Raw genomic sequence first — 27645 nt, 5'->3', positions numbered from 1 at the left:
TGCCTACTGACCAGGCACTGTTCTAAGTGTTTTATAAATTTTATAAATGTTTTACAAATATTATCTCTTTTGATCCTCACAACAACCCTTTAAGGTAGGTGCTATTATTATCCCCATTTTACAGTTGAAGAAACTGAAGTAAACAGAAGTGACTTGCCCAAAGTCACATAACCAGTAAGTGTCTGATCTGGATTTGAACTCAGGTCTTCCCAACTCTAGGCCAAGCTCCCTATTCCCTGTACCACCTGGCTGCCTTTTAAAGTACCTTTATCTAAGAAAAGCATAAAATGAAATACAAATATCTTCCCTATCCCCATGATAAAGAACTAAAGACAATTTTAAAAAAAAGGAGCCTCATGTTAGAGAATGGCTAATGATGATTTCATGCACTTTTCTTCATTAATGAAAAAGACAGGGTTGGAGACAAACTGAAAATCAGGTTTTTCCCTAAGCATTTGTTTGTTGCAAATTAAACAGTGATGTAGTGATCTATATACTGCCCTGATTGTTAAATCATGAAGCAATTATGATATATTATAAATTGTAGTTTTAAATAAATCAGAGGATATATACACAAAATAGAGAAGTAAATGGCAAGTATCTGGACAAACTATAAATAAAATATTATAGCTATTCATTATTGGCACAACACTAACCTAAGCACTTGGGTGTTCAATATGTATACAGCCCCACATGTTTAATAAAAACCACATATCCCTATGCAAGGGTGTGGAGGAGAGGCAAGTCTCAAAATATATACAAAGAGAGAGAAAACAAAAATGTATAGGCGCAGAAATTGGAAATTGAATCAGCAGTAGCCATAAAACTGATGTAAGTTTTCTTTAGCTGCCATTTTTCCCTCTCTCATGTCAGGCATGACCTGAGGTTGGTAATCTGTTTTTGCTCCTTTTTTTGACCAGCCATGGGCATGGAAGATTGCTTGGAAAAGGGACTCTTTTCTCAGTCTACTTTGGGGCAATAGGAGGTAACAAGGAAGTGGGGCTGAGCAGGTCAGCTTTTGAAGGGGAGTTACTGCTGATGAAAACTGGCTCCAGACTAGGCCCACTCCATTCTCAGCCAAGTGAGTAGCTTTGAAGTTCCCCTTGTTGCTATGCTTTAGTTATAACAGCATGGAAAGAAGGAAGAACCTTCCCATACAACACATATACCCATTCCCTCCATTCCTCAATACAGACACAAATTAATTTATATGGATTTTTTAGGAAAAGGTGGCCCTTTGGGTAGCTAGGTGACACAGTGGATAGAGCTCCAGGCCTGGACTCAGGAAGATCTGAGTTCAAATGTGGCCTCAGACACGTACTAGTTATGTGGCCTTAGACAAGTCACTTAACCCTGTTTGTCTCAGCATCCTCATCTGTAAAATGAGCAGGAGAAGAAAATGCCAAAACACTTCAGGATCTTTGCTAAGAAAACTCCAGGTGGGATCACAGAATTGGACGGGACTGAAACCTGAACAGCAGCAAAAGCTCTTTTCATAGGAGTCATTCAGCAAATTGCCTTACTTTGCAATTCTGCCTCATCACTTAGATGTAACCACATAGAAATCTTTCTGATTTGAATTTCAAAGCAAATGACATAATTATAGTAACTTGACTTATGATACCGAAATATTGGTGGAATTCAGAAGTTTCTATTTATTTTTCATGAACTGTTTCACTGAGGTATTACTCCCGTTAACATGTACTTTAGTAAAACAAGAATTGCCTTCCATCTCCATCCTACCCCACCCCTCTCTGTTTATTTTTAGTGATAGAAAGAAGAAACAAAAGCCACCTAGGACTTTGATCACTGCAGATGGACGAGTGTTGAATATTAATGAACCAAAGTAAGTGAGAAAAACAGTAACCTGAAGAAATGAAATTAGTAGGATTTGTAGTCATGATTTTGTTTTTAATAACAGGTGTGCTTTGCAGTGAATAAATTTGTCAATTTTAACTGGTTAGGAAGCTCTAAAAAAATGTCATTTTCTTCCATATATTCTCAAGTAACAAATTCACTATATTTTCAAACAGTATCAAATTAGATTCAATTTATTTGACATTCATAAACATTCCATGAACATACAAGCATACACATAAGACTGTCCCCGCTAGTACTGTTTCATAATAATATCGGTAATACATTATAACTAAATCCTATCGTAGAGTCATGTAATCTCACTGTAATGACTTTCCCCGATTGCCTTTTTGTAGTAGTTTTTATGAAACTGTTTCCTTTAAACACCCAGTAGTGTATTTTTTTTGGAACCAACTAATGAATGTTGTTAGCAGGGTATGTCTTTCACTCCTCTATAGAATTATAGATGAATATTATAAACATGTCTCTTGAGTTAGAACATGGCTAGATTTGGCTTAAATACATTGATTTGTTCTGAATTAGTAGTGAATAAGCTAATAATGATACTGGGATATCTCTTATGAATGTATCTCCTATGAATCAAATTTTAAAATTAGAGATAAATTCACCAAACATATTTTGGACCAAGGAAATAAATTTATATTAAATATAGCATACTATTTGTTACACTTAGTGATTTATGGTGTTAGGTTATATGAAGGGTGGGCAAGAATTAGTTTCAAAATACAATCACAAAAACATAGTAACTTCTCACTGACCTGTAACAAAACAAATCATTCCATTTCCAAGTCAAAGATATATATATATATATATATATATATATATATATATGTGTGTGTGTATGTGTGTGTATTTTCCTTGGATGAGCCAGCTCTCTGTCAGGAGATGGGTAACATGATTCATACAAGTTGTCTGATCATTGATTCATTTAGAGTTCTTAAGTATTTGAAAATTGCTGTTTTTTATGATGTTATGTTATCATTATATAAATTGTTCTCCTGTATCAGTTTACTCTGCATTAGTTCATGCTTCCTTAGATTCTAGGATACCATCTAAATCATTATTTATTGTTGTGTAATACTATTTCATTTCACATACAATGGTTTATTCAAATGTTTCCCATCTGATAGTCATCCCCTTAATTTCCATATTGTTTCTTTTTTCTTAATTTTTTTTAAATTCCCTTCAGAATCTGGAAAGTTAGTTTTGCTTGCAACTATTCCCATCCTGGTTTCATGCTCCCTCTTAACTATTTCCCCCTATTCCTGCCTGAACAAACCTTTATTGAGTTTATTCTATTTCTATATGTAACTGTTGGCAAGTGTGTGTGTGTGTGTGTGTGTGTGTGTGTGTGTGTGTGTGTGTATGTGTGTGTGGTTATTCTTGCTATTGTCCTCCTTTGTCTGGTTCAGATAAACCTTAGTCCTTTCCCCAACCCTACCCCTTCTCCAAGTTTGTATACTCTTCTTCTCATGCACATGAGAAATAGTAAGTTTCACCTTCTTCTTCCTCCTTTCTATACTGCTGCATTCTTCCTTTTACTCTTCCTTTTCTTTCCCCTCATAAAACTCTCAGAATAGGACAAGTCTACCCCAGGTTCTCTTTTTTTTCTTATTTAATTTCTTCAGTACTCTCAGAAGGCATTGATATTCTGAAGGGACTCTTGTTTCTTCTTTCTCTAGTAGAATGTCAGCACTTTATGTCCTTCCAGCCCCTGGAAGGGGTGATGATATAAATGGACCTTTCCATGTTTCTTCTGTTCCTTATGTTTGTCCTTCAAAATTCCTACTTAAGTCTGGTCTTTTCATCAGGGATTCTGCAAAGTGCTCTATTCCATTAAAGGTTCAGCTTTTCCTTTCTATCGGATTATATTCAGCTTTGCAGTGTAAATTATTCTTGGTTGTAAGCCCATGTCTCTTGCCCTTTTCATTATTATATTCCATGATCTCATCTTACTTAATGTAGAAACTGCCAGGACTTTTATGATCATGACTGTTGTTCCCTGGTACTTGAACACTTTCTTTCTGACTGCTTGAAATATTTTTCTTTAAAGAGGGAACTCTGGAATTTGACTGTTATTTCTGGGACTTTTTCTTTTGAGATTTTTATTTCAGGAGGTGATCAGTGCATTCTTTCTCTTTTCCCTTTGCTCTACTATGTGCCAGATGGTGTACTAAGCACCAGGAATACAGCAAAAGGCAAAAATGGACCCTGTCCTTGAGGAGATCACAATTTAATAGGAGGTGACTACATGCAAACAACTGTGTACAAATAAGATATACACAGGATAAATTCGAGATAATCTTAGAGGGAAGGCACTCATATTAAGGAAGACTAGGAAATATATCTTTTCTAATGGAAGATGGTATTTTAGCTGAGGATTGAACAAAGTCAGGGAAGCCAGGAAGCAGAGGTAAGGAGAGAGGAATTCCAAGTGTGAAGGCAGCCAGGGAGTCGGGGAATGAAGTGTTTAAAGAATAGCAAAGTGGCCAGAGTCACTAGATCACAGATTAAGTGGAGGGTAATGAAGTATAAGAAGACAGAAAAGGTATGAAGGGGCCAGGTTACCAAGGGTTTTGAACCAAATATTTGATTTTGTATTTGATCTTGGAGGCAATAGGGAGCTACTGGAGTGGGTTGGTGTGGTAGCCAGCATGAAGGATAATCAATGGATAGCCCATCTGCCACATTGGTATCCATGAAATATCAAGAGATCTAGAGATCATCTACCAGCCCGCTGGAGTATTCAGTGAAGGATAGAGCTAGGAAGTTGAAGAGGATGTGAAAAGCTGCTATTGACATCACTGGAAGAAGTCTCTACACCAATGAGATCACATATCCATTATCAGGCTATCATTATCCATTTATTAATCTCCTGCCATATGCCAGGCACTATGCTAAGTGCTGGAGTATGAGAAAGGCAAGACAGTCCCTGCTTTCAAGGAGTTCAGGATCTAATGAGAGAGACAACACATAAGCAACTGTGCACAAACAAGCTATATACAGAATGAATTAAAAAAAAACTTAGATGTTTAACAATCTCATGAATTATAAATAGATAAAAAAGATTTTTCTAATTCATCTTGACTTTTTTTTGCTTAAATTTCATAAACCATAAATAATAAAAATAAAATTGTGAATAGCTCCTCTTGTAGGTGCATCCATTCCATTACAATCTTGAGAGATCATTTTGGTCATTGTTTTGTGTTACGGTTTGGGTAGATACTGTTATAGTTTAAAATAATACTTCATTTATGACATATTTTCCTTCAGAAATGTCTGTGTTCTGTTTTTCTGATTCAATTCAGCATCCTTTCATCGTTGCACTCTTACAATATCTGCCAAAAGCTCTTCATGTTGGATTATTTATTTTCATTGTTAAAAGGCTTCAAATTATGCTTTCTCCTTTCTCTAATATATCTTTATTCTATTGCCATGCTAATTTCCCTTATGAATAGATACTCCTAGGCTTGAAAATCTCCACTACACCTCATAGCTTACAGAATCAAGTTTAGATTCTTTGCCTTCCACAATCCAGTACCACTTTTCCTCTTAAACCTTATTTTATATTCTTTTCTACCCTGTGGTACAGCTGAACTGGGCCACTATATCTCTGTAACCAAACACAGTCATAACTTTCTCACCTCTAAGTCTTTGCTTACCCCATTCCCTATTTGTGGCTTGGCATCCCCCCACCCCACACACACACACACAATTTACTTACTGAATTTATTCCCTTCCTTCAAAGCCCAAATTAGATATCACTTCCTTCATCAGAGCAGGCCTAGTCCCCACTGTTAATAATAACTTATGTATCCTAAAACCTTACATAGCACTTTGTTTTACATCTGTCTGGTATACTTAGCATGCATTATTGTTTATTATATTTATGTGTTTATGTGTCTTATTCCCCTTACTATACTGCAAACTCAATGAAGGAAGAAGTCATGTCTTATCTAAATTTTGTATACATTCCTAGCAACTAGAATAGTGCTTAGGACACTGGGATTTATATCTAATTGAATTAAATTGTTTTTTTAGTGTGAACCTGTTTTCTAAATTACACATAATTTCTTTAAAACATAAGTTGACCATATATGCCTATATAATAAAATCCTATTCCGGTTTATACTGACATGCACAATGTCCATATTTATCTGTAGAGGTCATTGTAAGGAACTTTCTTATATGTTTTGTGGATTTGTAAAGTTGATTTCATATACCATAATTTCATTTGGGGATGTACTTGGTATAGTTATATGAATTATGAACAATATAATTAAAAACATTTTTGTTGTGTCATTTAGGAGTTAGGAAGACCTGGGTTTGTGTCTCGCCTCTGACATATACTGGCTGTGTATTGTTGGACAGGTCACTTAACCTCGCAGTGCTCCAGGCAGTTCTTGGGGAGCTGCTGAGCAAGTTTCAGGCTTCTGGGGGGAGCTGTGTTCCTAGCTAGGAGCTCTCTACACTGATAAAATCCTAGGCTGGTAAAAAACAAAGTTTAGTGGAAGATTTCATAGCACGGGGATTAAAAGGCTAATAATAAAAACAGAAGAATAAGGATGGGAAAATGTTGGAAAGGCAATTCCATATGTCTGTTTTTGAGGTTTAGGAAACTAAAATATAAGGAATGTTAGCTGCAAAAGGGAAAACTATTGAAATTTTTATTAACAAGTCTTCTGTTTATACATTAAAAATAAATTTATATATTCTTTAAAAAATAAGTTCTTATTGATATTTTATGTTTTTACATCGCCATGTATCCCTCCTATTGCCCCTCAAAAATATGATAAATAATATTTTTGAAGAGGAAAAAAAGTCATCACAACTGATCAGTATGTTGAGAAATTCCAGAAACGTGTGCAGTATGTAATACCTGTGGACCTTCCACCTCCACCAAGGGATGGGTTGGAGGTGTCTTCTCATATCTCTTCATTTGATTTTCACTTGTTCTTTGTAATTTTGTTATATTTACTTTTGATTTTTTGTTTTGTCATTTCCATTTCCATTATTGTAGTTACAGTGTATATTGTTTTCATGGCTCTGCTTACTTCACCATGCATCAGTTCATGTAGATCTTTCCATGTTTCTATGTATTCATCACACACATCATTTCTTACAGCACAGTAATATTCTTGAAATTTTCGTACTTTCAGTCTCCCCCATTGCATTTATTTTCCTTATCACTCACTTTCTGACTCCCTCCCCTCTGACTGTGATTTCATTGGAGGCTAAATCTCAAAGCATCTCAGCCACCTCCTACACTGGGCATTTCACAGTTCACCAGCTTAGTCCTCTGTCCCAAGTGACTTTTGGGTGGTCAGAACTGTCCCCCTACTGGGTGTTGTCCTCTTTCTCTCAGGTTTGGTGGAGTGTTGCATATCCCTGCACATATACTATATCCTGTCCCGGTGATCTGCCCCATTCCCCCTGTTCCTCAGTTCTCTGGCCTGGCACAGGCAGTTCAGAATCTGTTTACCTCAGCACTGGCAGTTCAGACCTTTGCAGCATTGGTACTTCTAGTTTTTAGCTCTTAATAGATTTCTGCTTCTTAAGGGCTGTGGCCAAACTGGCTTTCAAGGCCTGAGTAAACTTCTCTACCCAGGATCCCCAAGACACTGAAAAGAGGGAGAGGGAACCAGGTGCTGGGGTGGGTTTTGATGTAATCTTGTGTTGTCTCCTTGAGTCTGATGGGGGGACCTCACTGCTGAGAGCATGGAAGGTTGGGGAGGGGTATTGAGTGAGCTCAGGGTCAGTGAGTATCAGTTCTTGAGTTGTCATTTTTTGTTTGTTTGCCTTATTTTGGGTTCTAAGTGTCCTATACCGTGGAAAAAGCTAAAGTTATTTTTTTTGGAACATAATTTCTGTTTTGGAGAGGATTGAAAGGTCATGAGATCAGAGACATTTCTCTAGTTGCTCATATGATCAAATTAATTTATTTTCAATTAACATTTTCAATTTCAATTAATTCAATTTTTAATTGAGTAGATGTTGCATGGGGTCACAGAGAATGTATATACAAGGAAGGGAACCCAGAAAACTCAAGGACCAGTATGAACATGTTGATTCAATATATCACAAATTCCTTTCAATTCTCCCTTGTCCTCATTATACTTTGCTTGAGAATGACATTGGCCAGTTTCATAACATGAGCAACAAGATTCCTAAGTGCTCTTGTTCTCAGAGTTGGTAGAGATTTGAGCATCATTCAGTCCAATCCATGCTTGAACAAGAATCCACATATTTGTTATTGAACAATTTGAATAAATTATTCAAATCTTTTCTCTTTTTCTTCCCCTCCCCCCTTGAAATAAAAAAAAAAACATTTCTTATAAATATTATGCAGTCATGAAAAACAAAGTCCTAAAGTCCCACATTGTCTCTACCAAAAAATATTGTGCTTCCTGAGTCCATCACTGATGTATCAGGAGGTAGTTCATCACTGGTCCTTTATATTCATGATTGGTCATTGTGTCAATCAGAGTTTTTACATCTTTTGTGTGCAAAAGTTATAGAATTATATCTAGATTTCAAAAATTAGGATATGGAAATTCTTATTAATTAGGCATCTGTTTATGCACAAACAAATCTTAACCTTCCAGATTTCTTCACAAAAATTAATTTAATAGGTTAAAAAAAAACAAAGTTTTAACCACCAGATGTCTCTATTTCTGCACCAATGTTAAATATATCTGTAACATACCATGAATTTTGTTAAGTTTGAAAAAAATTATAGATAAATCCAATTTAATTTTCAATGTTTTGCTTGATTCTGGTGAAGTTTTGGAAATAAAAGAGAAATATTGTTGTTCAAGTACCAAAATGCCCACATTAATAGAAGTTTTTGTAGTGTATCCTTTTTTTGCTTTTAAATATAATGTGGTGATGTTTTTGTCTATCCATTTATTACTGGACAAACTATTTCTTTTTCTCTTTTCCATTTTTACTAGGCTCGATTTTTCTTTGAAAGATGATGAAGAAAATAATCAAATTGTCCTGGATCTTGCTGTATATAGGTAAAGGTATTTTATTGCTTTCTGTGGTACTGCTGCTTAACTTATGAGTTATTTTATTTATTCTCATACCTAAATGAAAAAGAAAATGTGCTAATCTTTTATGATAGGCAAACGTCAGTGACTTGCTGTTAGAGGCTAAAGCCTTTGGATTAGATGTTCAAAAGATGGTGGAGCTTCAAACATTTAACATCCATCAGATTCTGAGGGTGCTGGTGGTGACATTGTCCTGTTCTCCCAATGTCTATCTTGATTTGGTCACTGCATTTCTTGATACTCCAGCCCCAGTGCAATTAGGATTAGGCAGCAGAAAGGCTGATCAGACCCCTTAAGTGTATTTTTGTATTGAGTAGATGTTACATGGGGTCACAGAGAATGTATATACAAGGAAGGGAACCCAGAAAACTCACGGACCATTATGAACATGTTGATTCACTGTATCACAAATTCCTTTCAATTCTCCCTTGTCCTCATTTTCCTTTGCTTAAGAATGACATTGGCCAATTTCATAACATGAGCAACAAGATTCTTAAGTGCTGTCCCTCTCAGAGTTGGTAGAGATTTGAGCGTCATTCAGTCCAATTCATGCTTGAACAAGAATCCACATAGCATATTCAACAAGTGGTCTTCCAACCTTTGCTTAAAGACCTTTAATGAGGGAGAGTAATCTACCTCCTGAGACACTCCATTTTATTTCTGGGTAACTTTGTTAGGGATTGTTTCATTTTATCCAGACTAATCTGCTTCTCTGCAAATTCTGCTGATTGCTATGTCCAAAGAGAATATTTAATTTCCTCTGTGAGGTGACAGTCCTTCAGATATTCAAAGACAGCTTTCATATCTTTGTTAAGTCTTCTGTCCTCCAAACTAAGCATTCCCTGTTCCTTCAACCAGTCTTCATACAGCATGATTTTGAGACCTTCCACTATATTAGTCACCTTCATTTTGTCACTCTACCAACTGTAAATGAACTTCCTAAACCGTGATGCTGCAAATTAAACATTGTACTCCAGGTGTGTTTGGACCAGAGCAGAGGACAATAGAACAACACTTGTACAGCCTAAGATCACATTAATTTTGGGGGGCTTCCACATCCATTTAGGTCATAGAAGTGTAGCAAGCTAATGAATTGAGAGGTCTTGAAGTTTTGGTGGGGCAACATTGTGAATCCTGGAGTACCTACATATGTGGTCAGAAGACTTAATGAGCTATGGTTTAGCTCATTGGTATCTTCATTCAAATAGAAACACACAAAGATCACTCTGGGCTACATATTGAAAACCATTAGTATTATCTATCTTCTAATGTAGTTTTATTTATTTTTAAAAGCATTTCCCAATTACATTGTAGTCAGTTTTGGACCACACTTGGGAACATTGCAGGCTGTGTGTTTGACAACTCCGGTTTAGCTTATGTCAATTCTCTTGAATTCATATGAACATCTTCTTGCTGAATATTTTTCTGGTCATGTGATTCATTTATCATTTTATTGAAATATTTTGTTTTGATGTAACAGAAACATCCCAACAAACATATAAATAAACTCTTCACAAAGTATATTCCCTCATAACAAATAAGAAAACTTCTCCCCCAAAGAGCAGTTGTGACTGAAAATAGAAGTCACTTTTCATCATTATAGTTTACCATTTGTTAACAAAAAAGGAACAATAAAAATTAGTGGCTTCTGTAGAATGTTTGAAAGTTTGCAAAAGGCTTTGTACACATCATCTCACTCAAACCTCACAAAAACTCACAAAACCAGATACTGAGGGCAGTATTAGCCTCATTTTCTTGGTGATGAACTGAGGAAGGCTTGTACTTTAGTAATTTGGAATCAACAGCAACCATTTAGCCTAATTTCTGTTATATTTTGGTGTGGTCTTCATTTACACTGTTTTAGTCATTGTGTGTATTGAGTTTTGGGCTTAGCTTATTCAGACCATCTTGGAGTCATCAGATGTATAATGTAAATAGTAAGAATATCTTGAACTTATAAGGTCTTTTAAGAATCACGAAGTACTTTCCTCACAACAGCCTTATGAAGTAGGTCATAGAAGCAGTATTGCCCCAATTTTACAGATGAAGATAATAAGGCTCAGAGAAGTGAAGGGCCATTATCACGTAGTTAGTAAGTATTGGAGGCAAGACTCAAACCCAGGTCTCCAAGGCTGATGCATTTGGTATTAGGACAAATTGCTTTGCCAGGAATTCTTACAGTTGAAGGAATTGAATTAAGATGCATTTTCATTAAAATAATAAAATTAAATTAAAAATTATCATTCCAGTGATCAATATTACATTAAAAAGATGTTTAAATTAGCATTATTTCTTTCTTACATTTTTGTTATTCATATTTTTATTCACCTGTACTGAATTTTCTAATATTAGTAATCATGATAAAATTGCAGAAAAGCATTTGACTATATGTAACACCATTAAAAAACAGCGAGGTGGTTCAGTGAATAGAGTGCTGGACCTGAAGTCAGGAAGACCTGAATTAAAATCCAGCCTCAGATGCTTACTAGCTGTGTGACCATGGACAAGTCACTTAACTTCTGTTTGCCTTAATTCCCTAAAGAGAGAACTGGCAAACCACTCCAATATCTTTGCCAAGACAACTCCATAGACAGCATTAACATGCTATAATCCATGGGTCACAAAGAGTCGGTCATGACTGATTGATGAACAGCAATAATAACAACATCACCATTAAAATCATTATCTAAGTTTTAGGCCTAGGAGGCAATATCTTTAGCTTTAGGGAATTGATGTCAGATGAAAAGTTATAAATTTTGTCACAGTTGTTAAGAAAATTACCAACGTTTAGTCAGAGGTTGGGCTCTCTAACTTTATATTTGTCTCTAGTTAATTCTGACTTTTTTGTGGTTGAAGTAAAATTCAGTTTACCAGAAACATTTGGGCAATGAAAAAACTGATTATAATATAGTTTATGCATTTAGACAGGCACTGGAAGAGGAAATTGGGGGAAGAGCTGACCTTTCCTTGGGACTTCCTCAGGCCACATCTCATGTGAGATGCTTGGAGAGGCGATGGCTTTCCTTGGCATCTCCTTTCTGTGCCACAATTCACTCCTACCTTTGTTCCCCATGGTAATGCCACACTTGCTCAATATTTGTTTAATTGAATAAAATTGAATTTATTTCATTTAAAGTTATTCATGAATATTTGGATTAACATTCCTATACACTTATGTTTTTATAAGAATTATAACTTTTTGATGCATTTAATCCTGAAGGTTCATGGATACTTCTCTAATTGATGTTGATGTGCAGCCAACTTATGTTCGAGTAATGGTCAAGGGGAAGGTAGGTATAAATTTACATAATAGTATGGTCATCTAGTCAGTCAATAAGCATTTTTTTGTGTACCAGGCACTGTGCTAAGTACTGGGGATATAAAGAAAGGCAAAAACAGCCGCTGTCCTCAAAAAGCTTATGTTCTAATGGGTGAGAAAACATGCAGATATTATATTTAAAAGATAACTAGTAGGGGGTTAGGGGAAGGGGACATAGAAAGGTCTGTTTCAGAAGAAGGAATTTGAGCTGAGTCTTGAAGGAAGCCAGGGAAGTACGGAGGTATAGGTCAGGAGGGAGAACATTCTGGGCATGGGGAACAGTCAGTGAAAAGACACAGTGAGGAGACATGTACAAGGAACAGTAAAAAGACCATTGTAGCTAGATCATGGAATACATGAAAGGGAGTAAAGAATAAGAAGACTAGAAAGATAACAAGGGACCAGGTTGCGAATGGCTTCAAATCTAATTGGAGAAGACTTCATATTTGATTCTGGAGGTAATAAGAAACCATTGGAGTTTGAGGGGAATGGAACATGATTGGACCTGCACCTTAAAGAAAAATCGCTTGGCATCTGAGCAGAGGATGCGTTTGAGTGGGGTGGGGGTGGGGGGGACTTGAGGCTGGGAGACCAGCCAAAGGCTACAGCAATAGTCTAAGCACGAATTGATGAAGGCCTGCACCAGGGTGATGGCTATGTGATTCGATAGGAAGGAACATATATGAGAAATGTTTTGAAGATAGAAATATAAGAGATTGAATATGTGGGATGACTTCTGGTGAGGAGTTGAGGATGACACATAGGTTGTGAGCTTGGATGCCTAGAAGGAAGATGGTGCCCTTGATAGTAATTGGGAAGTTTGGAAATAGGGACGGTTTGGGGGGAAAGAGAATACAAGCTCAAAATCAAATTCTTAAATAAATTATGCTTAGTTTTAAAGAAATGTGTTGCCCATAAATAAGTTTAGCTAAACTAGTAAAAGTGTTAACCAAGTTAACAAAGCATACTATAGCTATTTAGGAAACCAATGTTTGTTACACTGCCAGTTACAATTAGTGGCTGCTAGAAATGGTGGAGCTTCATAGTTTCCTTAAATATGTCTACCTATTGACTTTGTACTGTGATAATGTTCACATATGAATTTTGCATAAAAAGAATGTAAAGTAATTTGTTCTAAGTTAAATAATGCAATCTATTCCATGTTTGGGTTTTAATGTATAGAAAGCATCTTTTTGTCATTTTAATTGATAGAAAGCATCTTTCTATCATTTTAAGCCAATAATGTGTCTTTTAAAATATATTTATTTTTAATATTAATTTTTTAAAATTTTGCATTTCAAACCTCTCCCTCCTTCCAACCCCTCCCCCACCCCTTGAAAAGGGGTATATTGGCCACATTGCAAAACAAACAAAAAAAGCAATAAAAATTAAGAAAGTGAAAAAAAGTATGCTTGAATCTACACTCAGAGTTTATTACTTTTCTCTCTGGAGATAGATAGCATTTTTCATCATGGGTCCTTTAGAATTATCTTGAATCATTATCTTGATCAAGTCTTTCATAGTTGATAATTGCTACAATATTGTTGTTACTGTGTGCAATGATCTCCTGATTGTGCTTACTTCACTCTATCAATTCATGTAGTTCTTCCTACATTTTTCCAGAACCATGCCCCTTGTCATTTCTTATAGCATAATAGTGTTCCATCACAATTTTATACCATAACTCATTTAGCCATTCCTCATTTGGTGGATGTCCCCCTCAATTTCCAATTCTTTGCCAACACAAAAGGAGTTGCTGTAAAATATTTTTATACATATAGGTCTTTTTCCTTTTCTTTGATCTCTTTGGGATACCGACCCATTATTTCCACCACTGTAAAAGCTTTTGCTTTGATGCCTCTTTTATGTGAGATAATTTTCACCATTCTTCCTTTCCCTTTCCCCTTTTCCCAGTGCATCTCTCTTTCTTGCCCATCCATCTTTTTTTGAGATCATCCCAATATAATTGACTCACTACTATGCCCTCTATGTAGAGTCCTTTTAGCTGCCCTAATAGTGATAAAATTCTTATAAGTTTCATATATCATCTTACCATATAGGAATGTAAACAGTTTAACCTTTTTGAGTCTCTCTTGATTTCTTTCTCATGTTTACCCTTTTAATGTTTCTTTGAGTCTTGTATTTGAAAGTCAGATTTTTCTATTCATCTCTGGTCTTTTCAATCAGGAATATTTGAGAAAGTCCTCTATTTTATTAAATATCTATTTTTTTCCTCTGAAGGATTATACTTAGTTTTCCTCAGTAGGTTATGCTTGGTTGTAATCCTAGCTCTAGAATATCATATTCTAAGGCCTCTGCTCCTTTAATGTCGTAACTGATAAATCTTATGTGATCCTGACTGTGGCTCTATGATATTTGAATGGTTTCTTTATAGCTGCTTGTAGTATTTTCTCTTTGACCTGGGAGCTCTGCAATTTGGCTGTGATATTCCTGGGAGATCTCATTTGGGATCTTTTTCAGGAGGTATTCAGTGAATTCTTTAAATTTCTATTTTACCTTCTGGTTTTAGGATATTGGGGCAATTATATTTATAATTTTTTGGAAGATGATTCTTGGCTGTTTTTTTATGGCTTTCAAATAGTCCAATAATTCTTAAATTATCTCTCTTCCATTCTATTTTCTAGGTTAATTGTCTTCTGATAAGGTACTTCATAGTTTCTTCTATTTTTTCATTCTTTTGACTTTATTTTATTGTTTCTTGATTTCTCATGTAGTCATTAGCTTCCATTGCGTAATTCTATTTTTTAAGGAATTACTTTATTCAATGATCTTTTCTACCTCTTTTTACCATTTGCTTAGTTCTGTTTTTTTAGATATTATTTTCTTCAGCATTTTTTGTGCCTCTTTTACCAAGCTGTTGTCTTTTCATAATTTTCTTGCATTGCTCTCATTTATTTTCCCATTTTTTCCTCAAACAATTTTATTTGATTTTTTAAATAATTTTTTAACTCTTCCAGCAATTCTTGTTGGGTTTGTGTCTAATTTGCATTTTTTTTCTTTGAGGCTTTGTTTATTGCTGTTTTGACATCATTGTCTTCTGAGTTTTTGTCTTGATATTCCCTATCACCATAGTAGCTTTTTATGGTCAGTTCATTCATTCATTCATTCATTCATTCATTTGCTCATTTTTCCAGCCTATTTCTTGACTTTGATCTTTATATTTAAGTTGGGCTCTGTTCACCTTGGGGTGTGGGTGGGAATGTCTCAAGCTTCAGGCTTTTTCATGCTGCTGTTTTTTGAAGAAGTTTTCGGTGCTAAAAAAAAAAGAAAAAAGAAAAAAAATAGATCTCATGGAGATCAGAAAAGGGATATTATCCATAAAATTCAGTTACTATCAGTCAGAGAAGTTAACTTGCCTCAGAAGATTCAACCAGGAGTAACCTATCTGTGGTCCTACAGAGGCATACTTCAGAGCTTTGTGTATGGTTGTTTAAATGAGGCTAGTACAAGAAGAAATAAAAAAATAAAAATAAATAAAAATGACAAAAAGAAGTTTTCAGTGCTTCCAAGGTGGTGTGATCTGGAGGAGATGTGATCACTTTTCTCCTTGTATATGCTTTGGTCCTTACCCAGGAAGGGCCCCTTATTCCTTGCAACTGAAAATGCTGCTGCTCCTCAGGGCCTCCCTGCTCCTTTGTGAGAGAAAGTATTCTTCTCTGTACTGGAACCAAGACTGGAAGTGGGTATGGACAATGGAGTTGCCAAGTAGCACCTGGTTCTGTGCCCAGTGCTAGCACAGGGGTCCCCTGTAATCTCTTTCAGACTAGTTGCCCAGTCCTCTTACCATCTGTGGGATGAGAGCTCCTGAAGCTGCTGCTGCTACTACTTTTGCTGCTCCCAAGTCCCAACGGTGGTGTTGCTGTCACATGTGCTCTGGACCGTCCTTTACCCCAGTGTCACAGACCTCTCCTGATCTTGGTTGCCTTGGACTGGAAAAATTTCTCTCCCTGACCTTTTGTTGACTCTGCCACTCCATAATTTGATTTGAGGTGCTATTTGAAAATTATTTGGATGGGAATATAGGGAGAACTTGGCTGTAGTGCTTCCTCTACTCTGCCATCTTGGTTCTCTCCATTTCCTCAATAACTCTTTCAAATACTACTCTAAGATCTCAGCATAGCTTGGAGATGACCCTGGGTTCTGGAAAGTTATTCCAGTGGAGCTCAAGCTTTGTCCAGTCCCTCCAACCTAGAAAGGCTTTGTCTTTAGCCCATGATGGAGCACAGAATCACAGCCTTTCAGAGTTGGAACGGGCCTAAAGGCCCTCTTTCTTGTCCTTCCCATAACTCATGGGTAGTATGTCTGTCGTGCAGGGACAAGCAAAGCAAGTTTTGGAGAAGCTCATCACTGGGTTAGCCACAGAGTGATGAATTTGGGAGGACCACAGAAACTCACATTGACTAAATGCTAAAGGGTTGCAGTCTAAATTGTTGATGGGAATATTTGCACTGAAGAAGCCGCAGAACCTTGAAGTATTGAACTATCAGATTTTAACATGTGTTATGGGTAGGGTTTAACTATGAAACTATTATGTATATAGTTAGAAGCTCTGTTTACATACTTAAACTATTTGACAGTCTGAAAAACAGCCAGATAAATCAACAAAATTCCCAATTTTTACAGTCAAGACCAACTGTACAATGGATACAGGTTTGGGGACAATTTTTCTGTGTAGGTGAGTGAGTAAAAATATTTTTAATAGCACTGTATATTTTATATCTGAGAGATAAACTTTGGAGGTATTTGTCAAAGTGAATCACCCATTTACTCTGTGCATCACTGCATTGCTCTTGATTTGTTTTCAGCCATTTCAACTTGTACTTCCTGTCGAGGTGAAACCTGATGGCAGTTTTGCTAAAAGATCTCAGACAACTGGACACCTGGTGATCACCATGCCAAAGGTCCGTAATGGATTGATTTCAGACAAAGATAGTCTTTAAAATCTGCAGCTTTATGAACAGAAATTAAAATGGAGGCACACAGGGCCTCGGTTCAGATCCCTGCTCTGAAATAGACAAGTGTGACCTTGGACAATTCACTTAAACTTTTTGTGCCTTAATTTCCTCATCTGTATAAAGAATGGTTTGGACCAGATTTCTAAGGTTCCTTCCTGCCCTAAATCTATGACCCTGTGAATCCTATGATACTGAGTATCATATTAGCTAAAGGAACTCAGATTCTCACATTTAATGCTATTGAAATAGAATGATAGAAAGTTAAAGCTGAAAAGGACTTTTGATATATAGCATTATAGGATCATAGATTTAGAGCTGGAAGGGACTTCAGAGGTCATTTGGTCTAATCCCTTCATTTTACTGATGAAAAAACTGAGGAACACAGAGGTTAAGTGATACAGATAGTAAGAATCAGAGTTAGGATTTAAACCCAGCTGATCCTCTTTCCACTGGACATCATCTAGTCCCTCCCTCATTTTATAGTTATAGAAATTTCAGCCAAAGGATATAATTAACACATATTTCTTATAAGAATTTTATATGACATAGATAATAACATGTATATTTTTAAATTTATGCTTTGGTGTGTTGCAGAAAACCCTAAAATTTCAAAGACAACAGATGCAGAAAAACAATTTGATTTTTTTTTTTTTGTTATTTAGGTTCATTGTGGCAAGATACTCATGCTACCCCTGTAGCTCTATGGGATGTAGTTAGATACCTTCTGGGGTGTTAGACCACCAATGTGAGTGGGAGGTAAAGAAAATAGTCACAGAATAGGTGCTACAAATGTAATATGTGCAAAACTGAATTAATTATCTTTCTTCTTAAACTATTCTTGATTTTAGAAAAAATTTGATAAGTATTTCAATATAATTAGTTTCTTTTGTAACCCATGAATTGTATAAATATTAGTTTGAGAAGAGGTCCATAGGTTTCAACAGATAGCCAAGATGGGTCCGGGACACAAAAAAGTTAAGAATTTTTGTTTTAAGAGGAAAGATAATCAGTTCATTTTTGGACATTTTGCATCTAATCCTTTGGCCCAATCAGGAATTTCTTCTATGATATCCCTGATCAGTCATCTAGTCTCAACTTGAAGGCCCTCCAGTGAGGAGGAAACCACTAATTTTCCAAGGCAGGCCATTTCTAAGGATTTTTTCTTTTACATCCAGCCTAATTTGCCTCTACAAATTCTACCCATTGTTTCTAATTCTCCCCTCTGGGGTCATGTAGAAAATTTCCTGCTTTCCTAAATTAGGAAAGCTATATAAGTAGAATAAATGATAATGGAAATGTATTGTTATCACAATTACTATTATTATTAAATCATATTCCCTGAATGTGGACATTGTACCCCAAGAGTGATTTAGGCATTTTATAAACTCATTAGATATAATTAATAAATTCCTCCTTTAGTGGCCTAAAATAATACCTTATTTCCTTGAAATAGTTGATCTGGCTTCCAGAAATGCCTAATTCACTCTTAGGAAGTTGTTTATAATTGGGGAATCTTGTTACCTTGTTTCATTGTCTTAGTTTTATCTTTTCTTGACATCAGAACTATTTTTCACATTTCTGTCTTTTGTTCTTAAGAATTTGTTTACTTAATGTTATTTAATTTTTTATATACATTTATGATGTTCTTTCAGATAGGACATTTTCTCTCTCATATATATAGTATATATACTATAAATGACTATATTATATGTGTATGTGTATTTTGTAATTACATCTTCTAGAACATTCTAGAATGTTTCTTCTTGAATTTGCTTGCAGAAATGATGAACCTATCTGATATAACATATGGTAATATTGTAGTAGAGAGTTGATCATGGGACTCCTGATCAGTTTGGTACTTTCAGACCACTTGATAAGATTGCATAATATGCAATCTTAGGCTGTATCCTTTTCACATTTTGAGTATCACTTTGTATTTTGTAAAATATGTGTGACTTTGAGTGGCTCACACCCTGAGTGGACCCTTAGCAGATAATTAAAGGTGTTAAACTGAAAGTCCAATTAACAGCTTTGAAGGAAGTGTAGAAGAGTTTTGACACATCCTTGATTCTTTAGGAGGTATGAAGATAGTCTTCTATCAACTTGATGCAATTATCAGGCAGCTGTTGACTAGCTAAAGGAGCAGTCACATCCCTGGTAACCTTTAAAAAGTCTTAGATGGAGGCGGAGCCAGGATGGCAGAGTAAAATCAGTGACTTGCTTCAGCTCTCCCCCAAAACCCTCCAAATACCTGTAAAAATGACTCTAAACAAATTCTAGAGCAGCAGAACCCATAAAAAGACAGAGTGAAACAAATTTCCTGGCCAAGACAACCTGGATGGTTGATTAGAAAGGTCTATCATGCTGGGCTGGGAGAGAAACACAGTTCAGCATGTACACAGGCAAAGACCAGGCCTCAGAGAACCTGGAGTAGGCCTCAGGTGACTGAATCATGGGCAGCTGTGGTGGTTTCCAGACTTCTTAACCCACAGATGCCGAAGACAAATTAGAAGATCAGTAGGAAAAGTCTGTGATTGTGATTGATCGTTGCTTCCAGAGCTCAGCTCACAGACTGAGGGGGAATTGAGTTGCTGATCAGAGGGGGATTGTAGGGATCTCTTTGCTGGTGTTGAGGCAGGATTCTCTTGCTTTGCCTGTACTTGGATCTGGGTCACAGTTCTGAGTGGCAGTCCTGGGGTGAGGAGGAGTGCTGGTGTGGTGGAGCTTGTAGTGGTAGTGGAGAGGGAATCCTCCTCACAGTTCCAAGATAGAAAAGAATGCTTGTGGTCACTCATAGACCAGAGCACAGGTCAGGAAAGTAGTAAACACCTCACCCTTGATCATACCATCTTGGAAGAAAGCTTACAGGTCCCTAGAAGTATCTCTGAAAACAGCTGCACAAAACCCCTGAAGCTTGGGACAGTACATTCTCCATACTGGAAGGAGACCCCTATCTTGACAAAGAGTTTAAAACTCAAGTAATTGGCTGAGATCATGAACAAACTGCACAAAAAAAAGTCAGAACATAGAATCTTTCTTTGGTGACAAAGAAGATCAAAATATACAACCAGAAGAACCAAAGCCTCTAAGAAAAATATGAATCAGTCCCAGGCCATGGAAGGGCTCAAAAAGGATTTTGAGATGCAAATAAGAGAAGTAGAAGAAAAACTGGGAAGAGAAATGAGAGTGATGCAAGAAAATCATGAAAAACTAGTCAACAGCTTGCTAAAGGAGACCCAAAAATATACTGAAGAAAATAACACCTTAAAAAATAGCCTAACCAAAATGGCAAAGGAGGTCCAAAAAGCCAACTAGGATAAGAATGCCTTCAAAAGCAGAATTGGCCAAATGGAAAAGGAAGTCCAAAAGCTCACTGAAGAAAATACTTCCTTAAAAATTAGATTGGAGCAATTAGAAGCTAATGACTTTAATGAAATCAAGACATTGTAAAACAAAACCAAAAGAATGAAAAAATAGAAGACAATGTGAAATATCTCATTGGAAAAACAACTGACTTGGAAAATGGATCCAAGAGAGATAATTTAAAAATTATTGGACTACCTGAAAGCCATGATCAAAAAAAGAGCCTAGACATCATCTTTCAAGAAATTAACAAGGAAAACTGCCCTGATATTCTAGAATCAGAGGGTGAAATAGAAATTGAAAGAATCCTCCAATCGCCTCCTGAAAGAGATCCCCAAAGGAAAACTCCTAGGAATATTGTAGCCAAATTCCAGAGTTTCTAAGTAAAGGAGAAAATATTGCAAGTAGCCAGAAAGAAACAATTCAAGTATTGTGGAAACACAATCAGGATAACACATAGCAGCTTCTACATTAAGGGACCAGAGGGCTTGGAATATAATATTCCAGAGGTCAAAGGAGATAGGATTACAGTGAAGAATCACCTACCCAGCAAAACCGAGTATAATCCTTCAGGGGAAAAATGGATATTCAATGAAATAGAGAACTTTCAAGATTCTTGATGAAAAGACCAGAGCTAAATAGAAAATTCGACTTCAAATACAAGACTCAAAAGAAACATGAAGAGGTAAACAGACAGGAGAAATTGTAAGAGACTTATTATGGTTCAACTGTTTACATTCCTGCATGGAAAAATGATATTTGTAACTCATGAGACCTTTGTCAGTATTGGCGTAGTTGGAGGGAAAAATTATATTTATGTATGTGTATATATATATACACATAGATAGATAGATAGAGGGCACAAGGTGAGTTGAAGATTAAGGGGTGGTATCTGGAGAATAAAATTAAAGACTGAGAGAAGATTATACTGGAAGAAGGAGAAAAGGAGAGGTAGAATGGGGTAAATCATCTCACATAAAACAGACAAGAAATGGCTTTTACAGTGGAGGGGAAGTGGGGGAAGGTGAATCTTATTTTCATAGGTTTTGGCTTAAGGAGAGAATAACATACACACTCAATTGGGTATGGAAATCTATCTTACCCTATAGGAAAATGGGGGGGGAAGGGGACAAGAGAGCAGGGAGATTGTAGAGGGGAGGGCAGATTAGGGGAGGGGGTAATCACAAGCAAACACTTCTAAGGAAGGACAGGGTCAAAAGAGAGACTAGAATAAATGGGGGCAGGATAGAATGAAGGGAAATATACTTAGTTTTTCACAACATGACTACCATGGAAGTGTTTTGCATGACTACACATGTATAACAAGTATCGAGTTGCTTGCCTTCTCAGTGAGGGTGGGTGGGGTGGGAGGAAGGGAGAAAATTTGGAACCCAAAGTTTTAAAAACACATGTTAAAAATTGTTTTCACATGCAACTGGGAAATAAGAAATACAGGAAATGGGGTATAGAAATCTACCCTGCCCTACAGGAAAATAGAAGATGAAGGGGATAAGAGAAGGGGGGGAGATAGAAGGGAGGGCAGATTAGAGGAAGGGGTATTCAGAATGAATGCCATCTTGGGGTGGGGGAAAAATAAAAAATAAAATAATTAAAGAGGAAAAAAAAAAGAAATTATCAAGGAAAACTGCTCTGATATTTTAGAACCAGAATACAAAATAGAAATTGAAAGAATCCACCGATCACCTCCTGAAAGAGATCCCCAAAGGAAAACTCATAGGAATGTTGTAGCCAAATTCCAGAGTTCTTAGGTCAAGGAGAAAATAGTGCAAACATCCAGAAAGAAACAATTCAAGTATTGTGGAAACACAATCAAGATAACACAAGATTTAGCAGCTTCTATGTTAAGGGACCAGAGGGCTTGGAATATAATATTCTGGAGGGCAAAAGAGATAGAATTACAACCAAGAATCACCTACCCAGCAAAACTGAGTATCCTTCAGGGGAAAAAATGGATATTTACTGAAATAGAGGACTTTCAAGCATTCTTGATGAAAAGACCAGAGCTAAATAGAAAATCTGGCTTTCAAATATAAGACTCAAGAGAAACACGAAGAGGTAAATAGGAAAGAGAAATCATAAGGGACTTATTAAGTTTGAACAGTTTACATTCCTGCATGGAAAGATGATATTTGTAACTCATGAGACCTTTGTCAGTATTAGTGTAGTTGGAGGGAAAAAAATTATATATATATATATATGTACATGTATAGATAGATAGATAGATAGATAGATAGACAGATGGCACAAGGTGAGTTGAAGATGAAGGGGTGATATCTGGAGAACAAAATTAAGGGGTGAGACAGGATTATACTGGGAGAAGGAGAAAGGGAGAGGTAGGATGGAGTAGATTATCTCACATAAAACAGACAAGAAAAGGCATTTACAGTGGAGGGGAAATGGGGGAGGGTGAGAGGGAATGAGTGAATCTTATTCTCATCAGATTTGGCTTAAGGAAGGAATAACATACACATTCAATTGGGTATGGAAATCTATCTTACCCTACAGGAAAATAGGGAAAGGAAGGAAACAAGAGAGCAGGGGGATGACAGAGAGGAGGGCAGACTGGGGGAGGGGGTAATTAGAAACAAACACTTCTAAGGAGGGACAGGGTCAAAAGAGAGAAAAGAATAAATGGGGTGTGGGATAGGATGAAGTTTTTTCACAACATGACCACTATGGAAGTGTTTTGCATGCCTGCACATGTATAACCAGTATTGAGTAACTTGTCTTCTCAGAGAGGGTGGTTGGGGAGGGAGGAAGGGAGAAAATTTGAAACTGAAAGTTTTAGAAACAAATGTTAAAAATTGTTTTCACTTACAACTGGGAAATAAGATACACAGGCAATGGGGTATAGAAATCTATCCTGCCCTACAGGAAAATTGAAGCGGAAAGGGATAAGAGAAGGGGGGAGATAGAAGGGTGGGCAGATTAGGGGAAGGGGTATTCAGAATGCATGTTATCTTGGGGTTGGGAGAGGGATGAGATGGGGAGAAAATTTGGGACTCAAAATCTTTGGAAGTGAATATTTAAAACTAAAAATAAATAAATTAATGGATCTTTAAAAAAAAGTCTTAGACAGTTGGATGCAGTAGATAGAGAGATTACTGCCATCAAGAAAGCTGACTCTAGCACTGGAGAGAAATCAATTCTAGAATTTGAGAAGAGAGTCAGCTTTGGAAGAACCCAGCTCTGGAGAGGAATCACTCTTAGCCTTTTCCCTTGTATCTGAGAAAGGGAGGAGGGATTATTCTCTTTCCCCCCTCCCCTTAAGCAATGGCATCTTGAAGTGGAGCAGTTCATTCAGTAGGACATGTTGTGCCCATCAGAGAGCAGCCTTAGAGGCTGACTAAAGAATTGGGTTGACCTGGGGAGAAGAGGAGGTTCACAGAGTCCAATGAAGTGTGACCTATCCAGGAGAGATGCTGCATTCAAGGGCATTAGTGTGAGGACACCATGAGAAAAGAAAGGACTTTGGGGTCTTGCATTGCTGGAGGTGTGCGTTGCCTTGATCATTTACATTCCCTACATGTATGTTTACTCTTCCAATCATGCTTTGAGAAAGTTGGCTCTATACTTATTGAGGAAATATTTTGTTACTACTGCTTATGCTATGGCATATAAGTAAATGCCTTTGCTTGGAGCTAACTATGTCTTCTGGCTGCCTATTTAGGGTAAATGCAGCTATGATGGATTCATGAGCTGTAGATTGAGTTCAAGATGGGGATGTACCATAGTGGAGTTGTTACAATGTTAACAAATGATAAGGGTATGCACAGTATGTAAATGGGATTTCTTTTTAAATAATGAAAGTAAAAGCATTGGATTAAGTGTAAAGAGAAAATAACTAAAATAAATAAAATAGAGTGAAAATTTGATGAGAAAGTAAAATAATAATAATATTAGAGAGTTATATATGCCAAATATAAAAATTGCGTTCAGAATTTTCTGATTTTTCATTTCTATTTGAATTTCCTAAATATATCAACATGAGAATTTGCTAACCTCTATCACAAGACAAATCTCCTTCATTTTCTGGAATAAATCTGAGGTGAAGAATGAAATAGATGAACATCAGAAGTTAAATGATAGTGGTTTCTATGCCAATTTAAAAGGCACCTTTTAGACTTAGCTTATGACAAATTCATAACTAAAAGGGCTCATTCTGTAAGTCAGATCCTCATAGATTCTTTTTAGATTATCTCTTCAAACCTATATTGTATTAAGATCTATTTTGTAAGAGATTTTTAACAGAAAAAGAAATCACAGAGAAGCAAATATACTACAAGCTGCTTTGAAACCACACCCATTCTAGAATGCTTAAGAGGAGAGATTTCTGAAGGACCAGAGGACTGCATTAGGAGCTATTCTCAGAAATCAAACAACTTTATGAGATGACCAAGCCCTAAGAGATGATGGACTGATGAGATGAACCATTCCTTTTGTTTTTAACTTCCTCCGTATGACCTCTGTTCTGTAAGGTCTGCTTGCCAAAGGGGACTGCCCCCAAGGCTCCTGTCAACGTGTTGGTCAGTCTCTCTCCTTCTTCCCCTCACATTGTTTCCCCTCATAAACCCCCAGGTTAAAAACCCTTGATAAAGAATTTGTCGTAGTGATTTATTGAGGAGATTGCATCTCTCCAAAGAATCACAGGAGGTAATGAGATAAATTATTTTGCTATTATGTTAACAACAAATTATTAAATTAGGATTAAGTTTTTATTTCCTTTATTTCCTCATTAAGGGACCAGTCCCTGTAGGTCAGCCAACCAATCTCTGAAGGACATGGCTGATAGATGAGATTGCCTTAATCCATGGAAACATGCTCCTCCCTCTTGGGCAGGACCCCACCCAACTAGGGGATCTTAATTCTGTTTAGAGTATAAACACAATCTAATCTAGGTGAATTCTTGCCATTAGGGAATAAGCCCATGTCCTTGCACCCCCATTGGAGTTTAGAGTCACTCAGCTTGTGAAGGAGAAAGCCAACCAGAGTGGTGCAGGGGAGATGGATTCCTCTATCTAGATTGCCGAATGTGGCTGAATCTCGTGATCCAGTCACATTCTCATCAGGAGGCGCTGAAGACTTCTAGCCCATTTCCTGAGAGTCCATCTCTGGGATCCCTTTTTCTGTTAAACATCTCTTACAAAATAGATTCTAATACAATTCAAGTTTGAAGGGATAATCTAAAAAGAACCTATGAGGTGTCTGCTTTTAAGGAAAATTTGTTAACACAACATGTTATTGTTTGTTATTTCTACTTTCTCATCGCCCCTTCAAGGCTTAATCTATTCCAGTCTGGCTTCAGATTTCACCATTCTACCAAACCGCCCTTTCAAAGGTCTCCAAAGGCCTCTGCCTTGCTAAATTTGATAGTGTCTTTTCACTTCTTAATCCTACAGGACCTTTCTGCAACCTCCACAATTATTAACACACTCCTCTCTCTGACCCGGACTTACATAACACTGTTCTTTCCTGGTATTGTGGGGCAATGGATTTAGAGCTGCAGAGGACCTTGGAGGTCATCTAATCATAAACAGCAGGTTGCCTCAAGTGGTCCCTCACTGTCTGTAGGCAGTCCTGCTAACACATTGCTACCTTCCTGTCATTCTTCAGTCTAGCTACACTGGTTTCCTTGAGGTTTTTTCTCCCTTGTACGTTTTGTGTGCTCTGGTCATACTTATTATCACCTCTCTTGGTAAGGGTTAGTTTTTTTGCAAAGGGTTAAGTCTCTGATGATAAGACCATTCCGACATATTTTAAGTCAATTTTTGATATGGTGGTTTTTCCTAGTTTCCATCCTGACACTTTGAGGACATGTTTGAGAGCCTCAATGTAACACTGCAATGCAGATTCAGAAAATGTTCTCCTTCCACATTTCCCTCACACATGGGACACTCTCATTTCCTTCTTCCTGCCTTTGCACTGATTGTCACCCAGACTGGAATGCACCTTCTCCTCCCCTCTGCCTCTTGGAATCCCTGGTTTCGTTTAGACTCAGCTCGAGAGCTACCTTTACAGGAAACCTTTTCTTTTTTCGCAGTTGCCTATGCACTATTTCCCCAAATTAATTTGTATGCATTTTGTATATATTATGTATGTACTTATAAACATCTATGTTGTCTCTCCCATTGTTGTGTAAGTTCCTTTAAGGCAAGGGCCTGCCTCACTTTTGTGTTGCTGCCTCCAACACTTAGTATAGTATCTGGCATATAGCAAGCACATAATGTTTGTTGAGTAAATGATTGACTTTTTCTCTGATGTTGGTACCATGTCTTAATGCCTCTACTTGGAAGGGTGATTACTAGATATGTTTCTCTAATTTAATATATATCCTATCCATCCTTCAAGGCCCCGTTTAAGTTCTTCATTCCTCATGAAACCTGGTAGTATTGTATTGTAGCAGGAACCCTGGACTTGGAAATAGAAGACCTGAGATCAAGCCCCTTGGCCTTGTTGGGTTTGGTGCAAGCCTCAGTTCCCTAAATCTCAGTTCTCTTTCTGTCATTCAACAAATATTAATAGTAAGCACTTCATATTGCATTGGGTACTGTGGATACAAACAAATCATGTCTTATGCTTCTCTGTATCATCTGTTGGACCTAGCACAGTGCTCCCAATCCTTAGTTTATAATGGGTTCTCGTTAAAAAGATATTTGACCAGATTGAATTATATCTATAATTATATTGTATCTATATACACTAATATTTAAATTTGTTTTCATCAACATTTGAATATTTGGGGCAGTTTCTACTGAGGGTGTAACTTTAAATTGTTTAACAGAAAATTTTAATTTACTAAGTGGTTTGTTCAATTTCATCAATTCATTAAATTAAACTCTAATCTAGATATTCCATTAGGACATTAGAGACACATTCCAGGTAGGTATTCCAGGGGTTTCCTTTGGGTGTTCTTTAAGAATAATTAATTGAGATTAAGAAAGTTGCCATATATATACATATATATATATATATATATATATACACACACATTCTGAATCAGAATTACCTGTGGATATGCACCTAGCTCAACATGAAC

General features: G+C 36.7%; 1 protein-coding gene across 2 annotated transcripts in view; it reads left to right on the top strand.

The window, feature by feature from the left end:
• Positions 1 to 27645, top strand: part of LOC114030675 (protein tilB homolog) — a 211032-nt gene that overhangs the window by 156512 nt on the left and 26875 nt on the right. For both annotated transcript variants that reach the window (XM_027845530.1, XM_027845529.1), the window contains 4 exons: positions 1769 to 1846; positions 8832 to 8897; positions 12151 to 12220; positions 17076 to 17171. In XM_027845530.1, coding sequence (XP_027701331.1) covers positions 1769 to 1846; positions 8832 to 8897; positions 12151 to 12220; positions 17076 to 17171 — 310 coding nt within the window. The remainder of the gene's footprint in view (positions 1 to 1768; positions 1847 to 8831; positions 8898 to 12150; positions 12221 to 17075; positions 17172 to 27645) is intronic.

This window comes from Vombatus ursinus, unplaced genomic scaffold (genome assembly GCF_900497805.2).
Source record: "Vombatus ursinus unplaced genomic scaffold, bare-nosed wombat genome assembly UNPS02014973.1, whole genome shotgun sequence".
NCBI classification, from domain to species: Eukaryota; Metazoa; Chordata; class Mammalia; order Diprotodontia; family Vombatidae; genus Vombatus; species Vombatus ursinus.
This window is presented reverse-complemented; position numbering and strand designations above follow the sequence as displayed.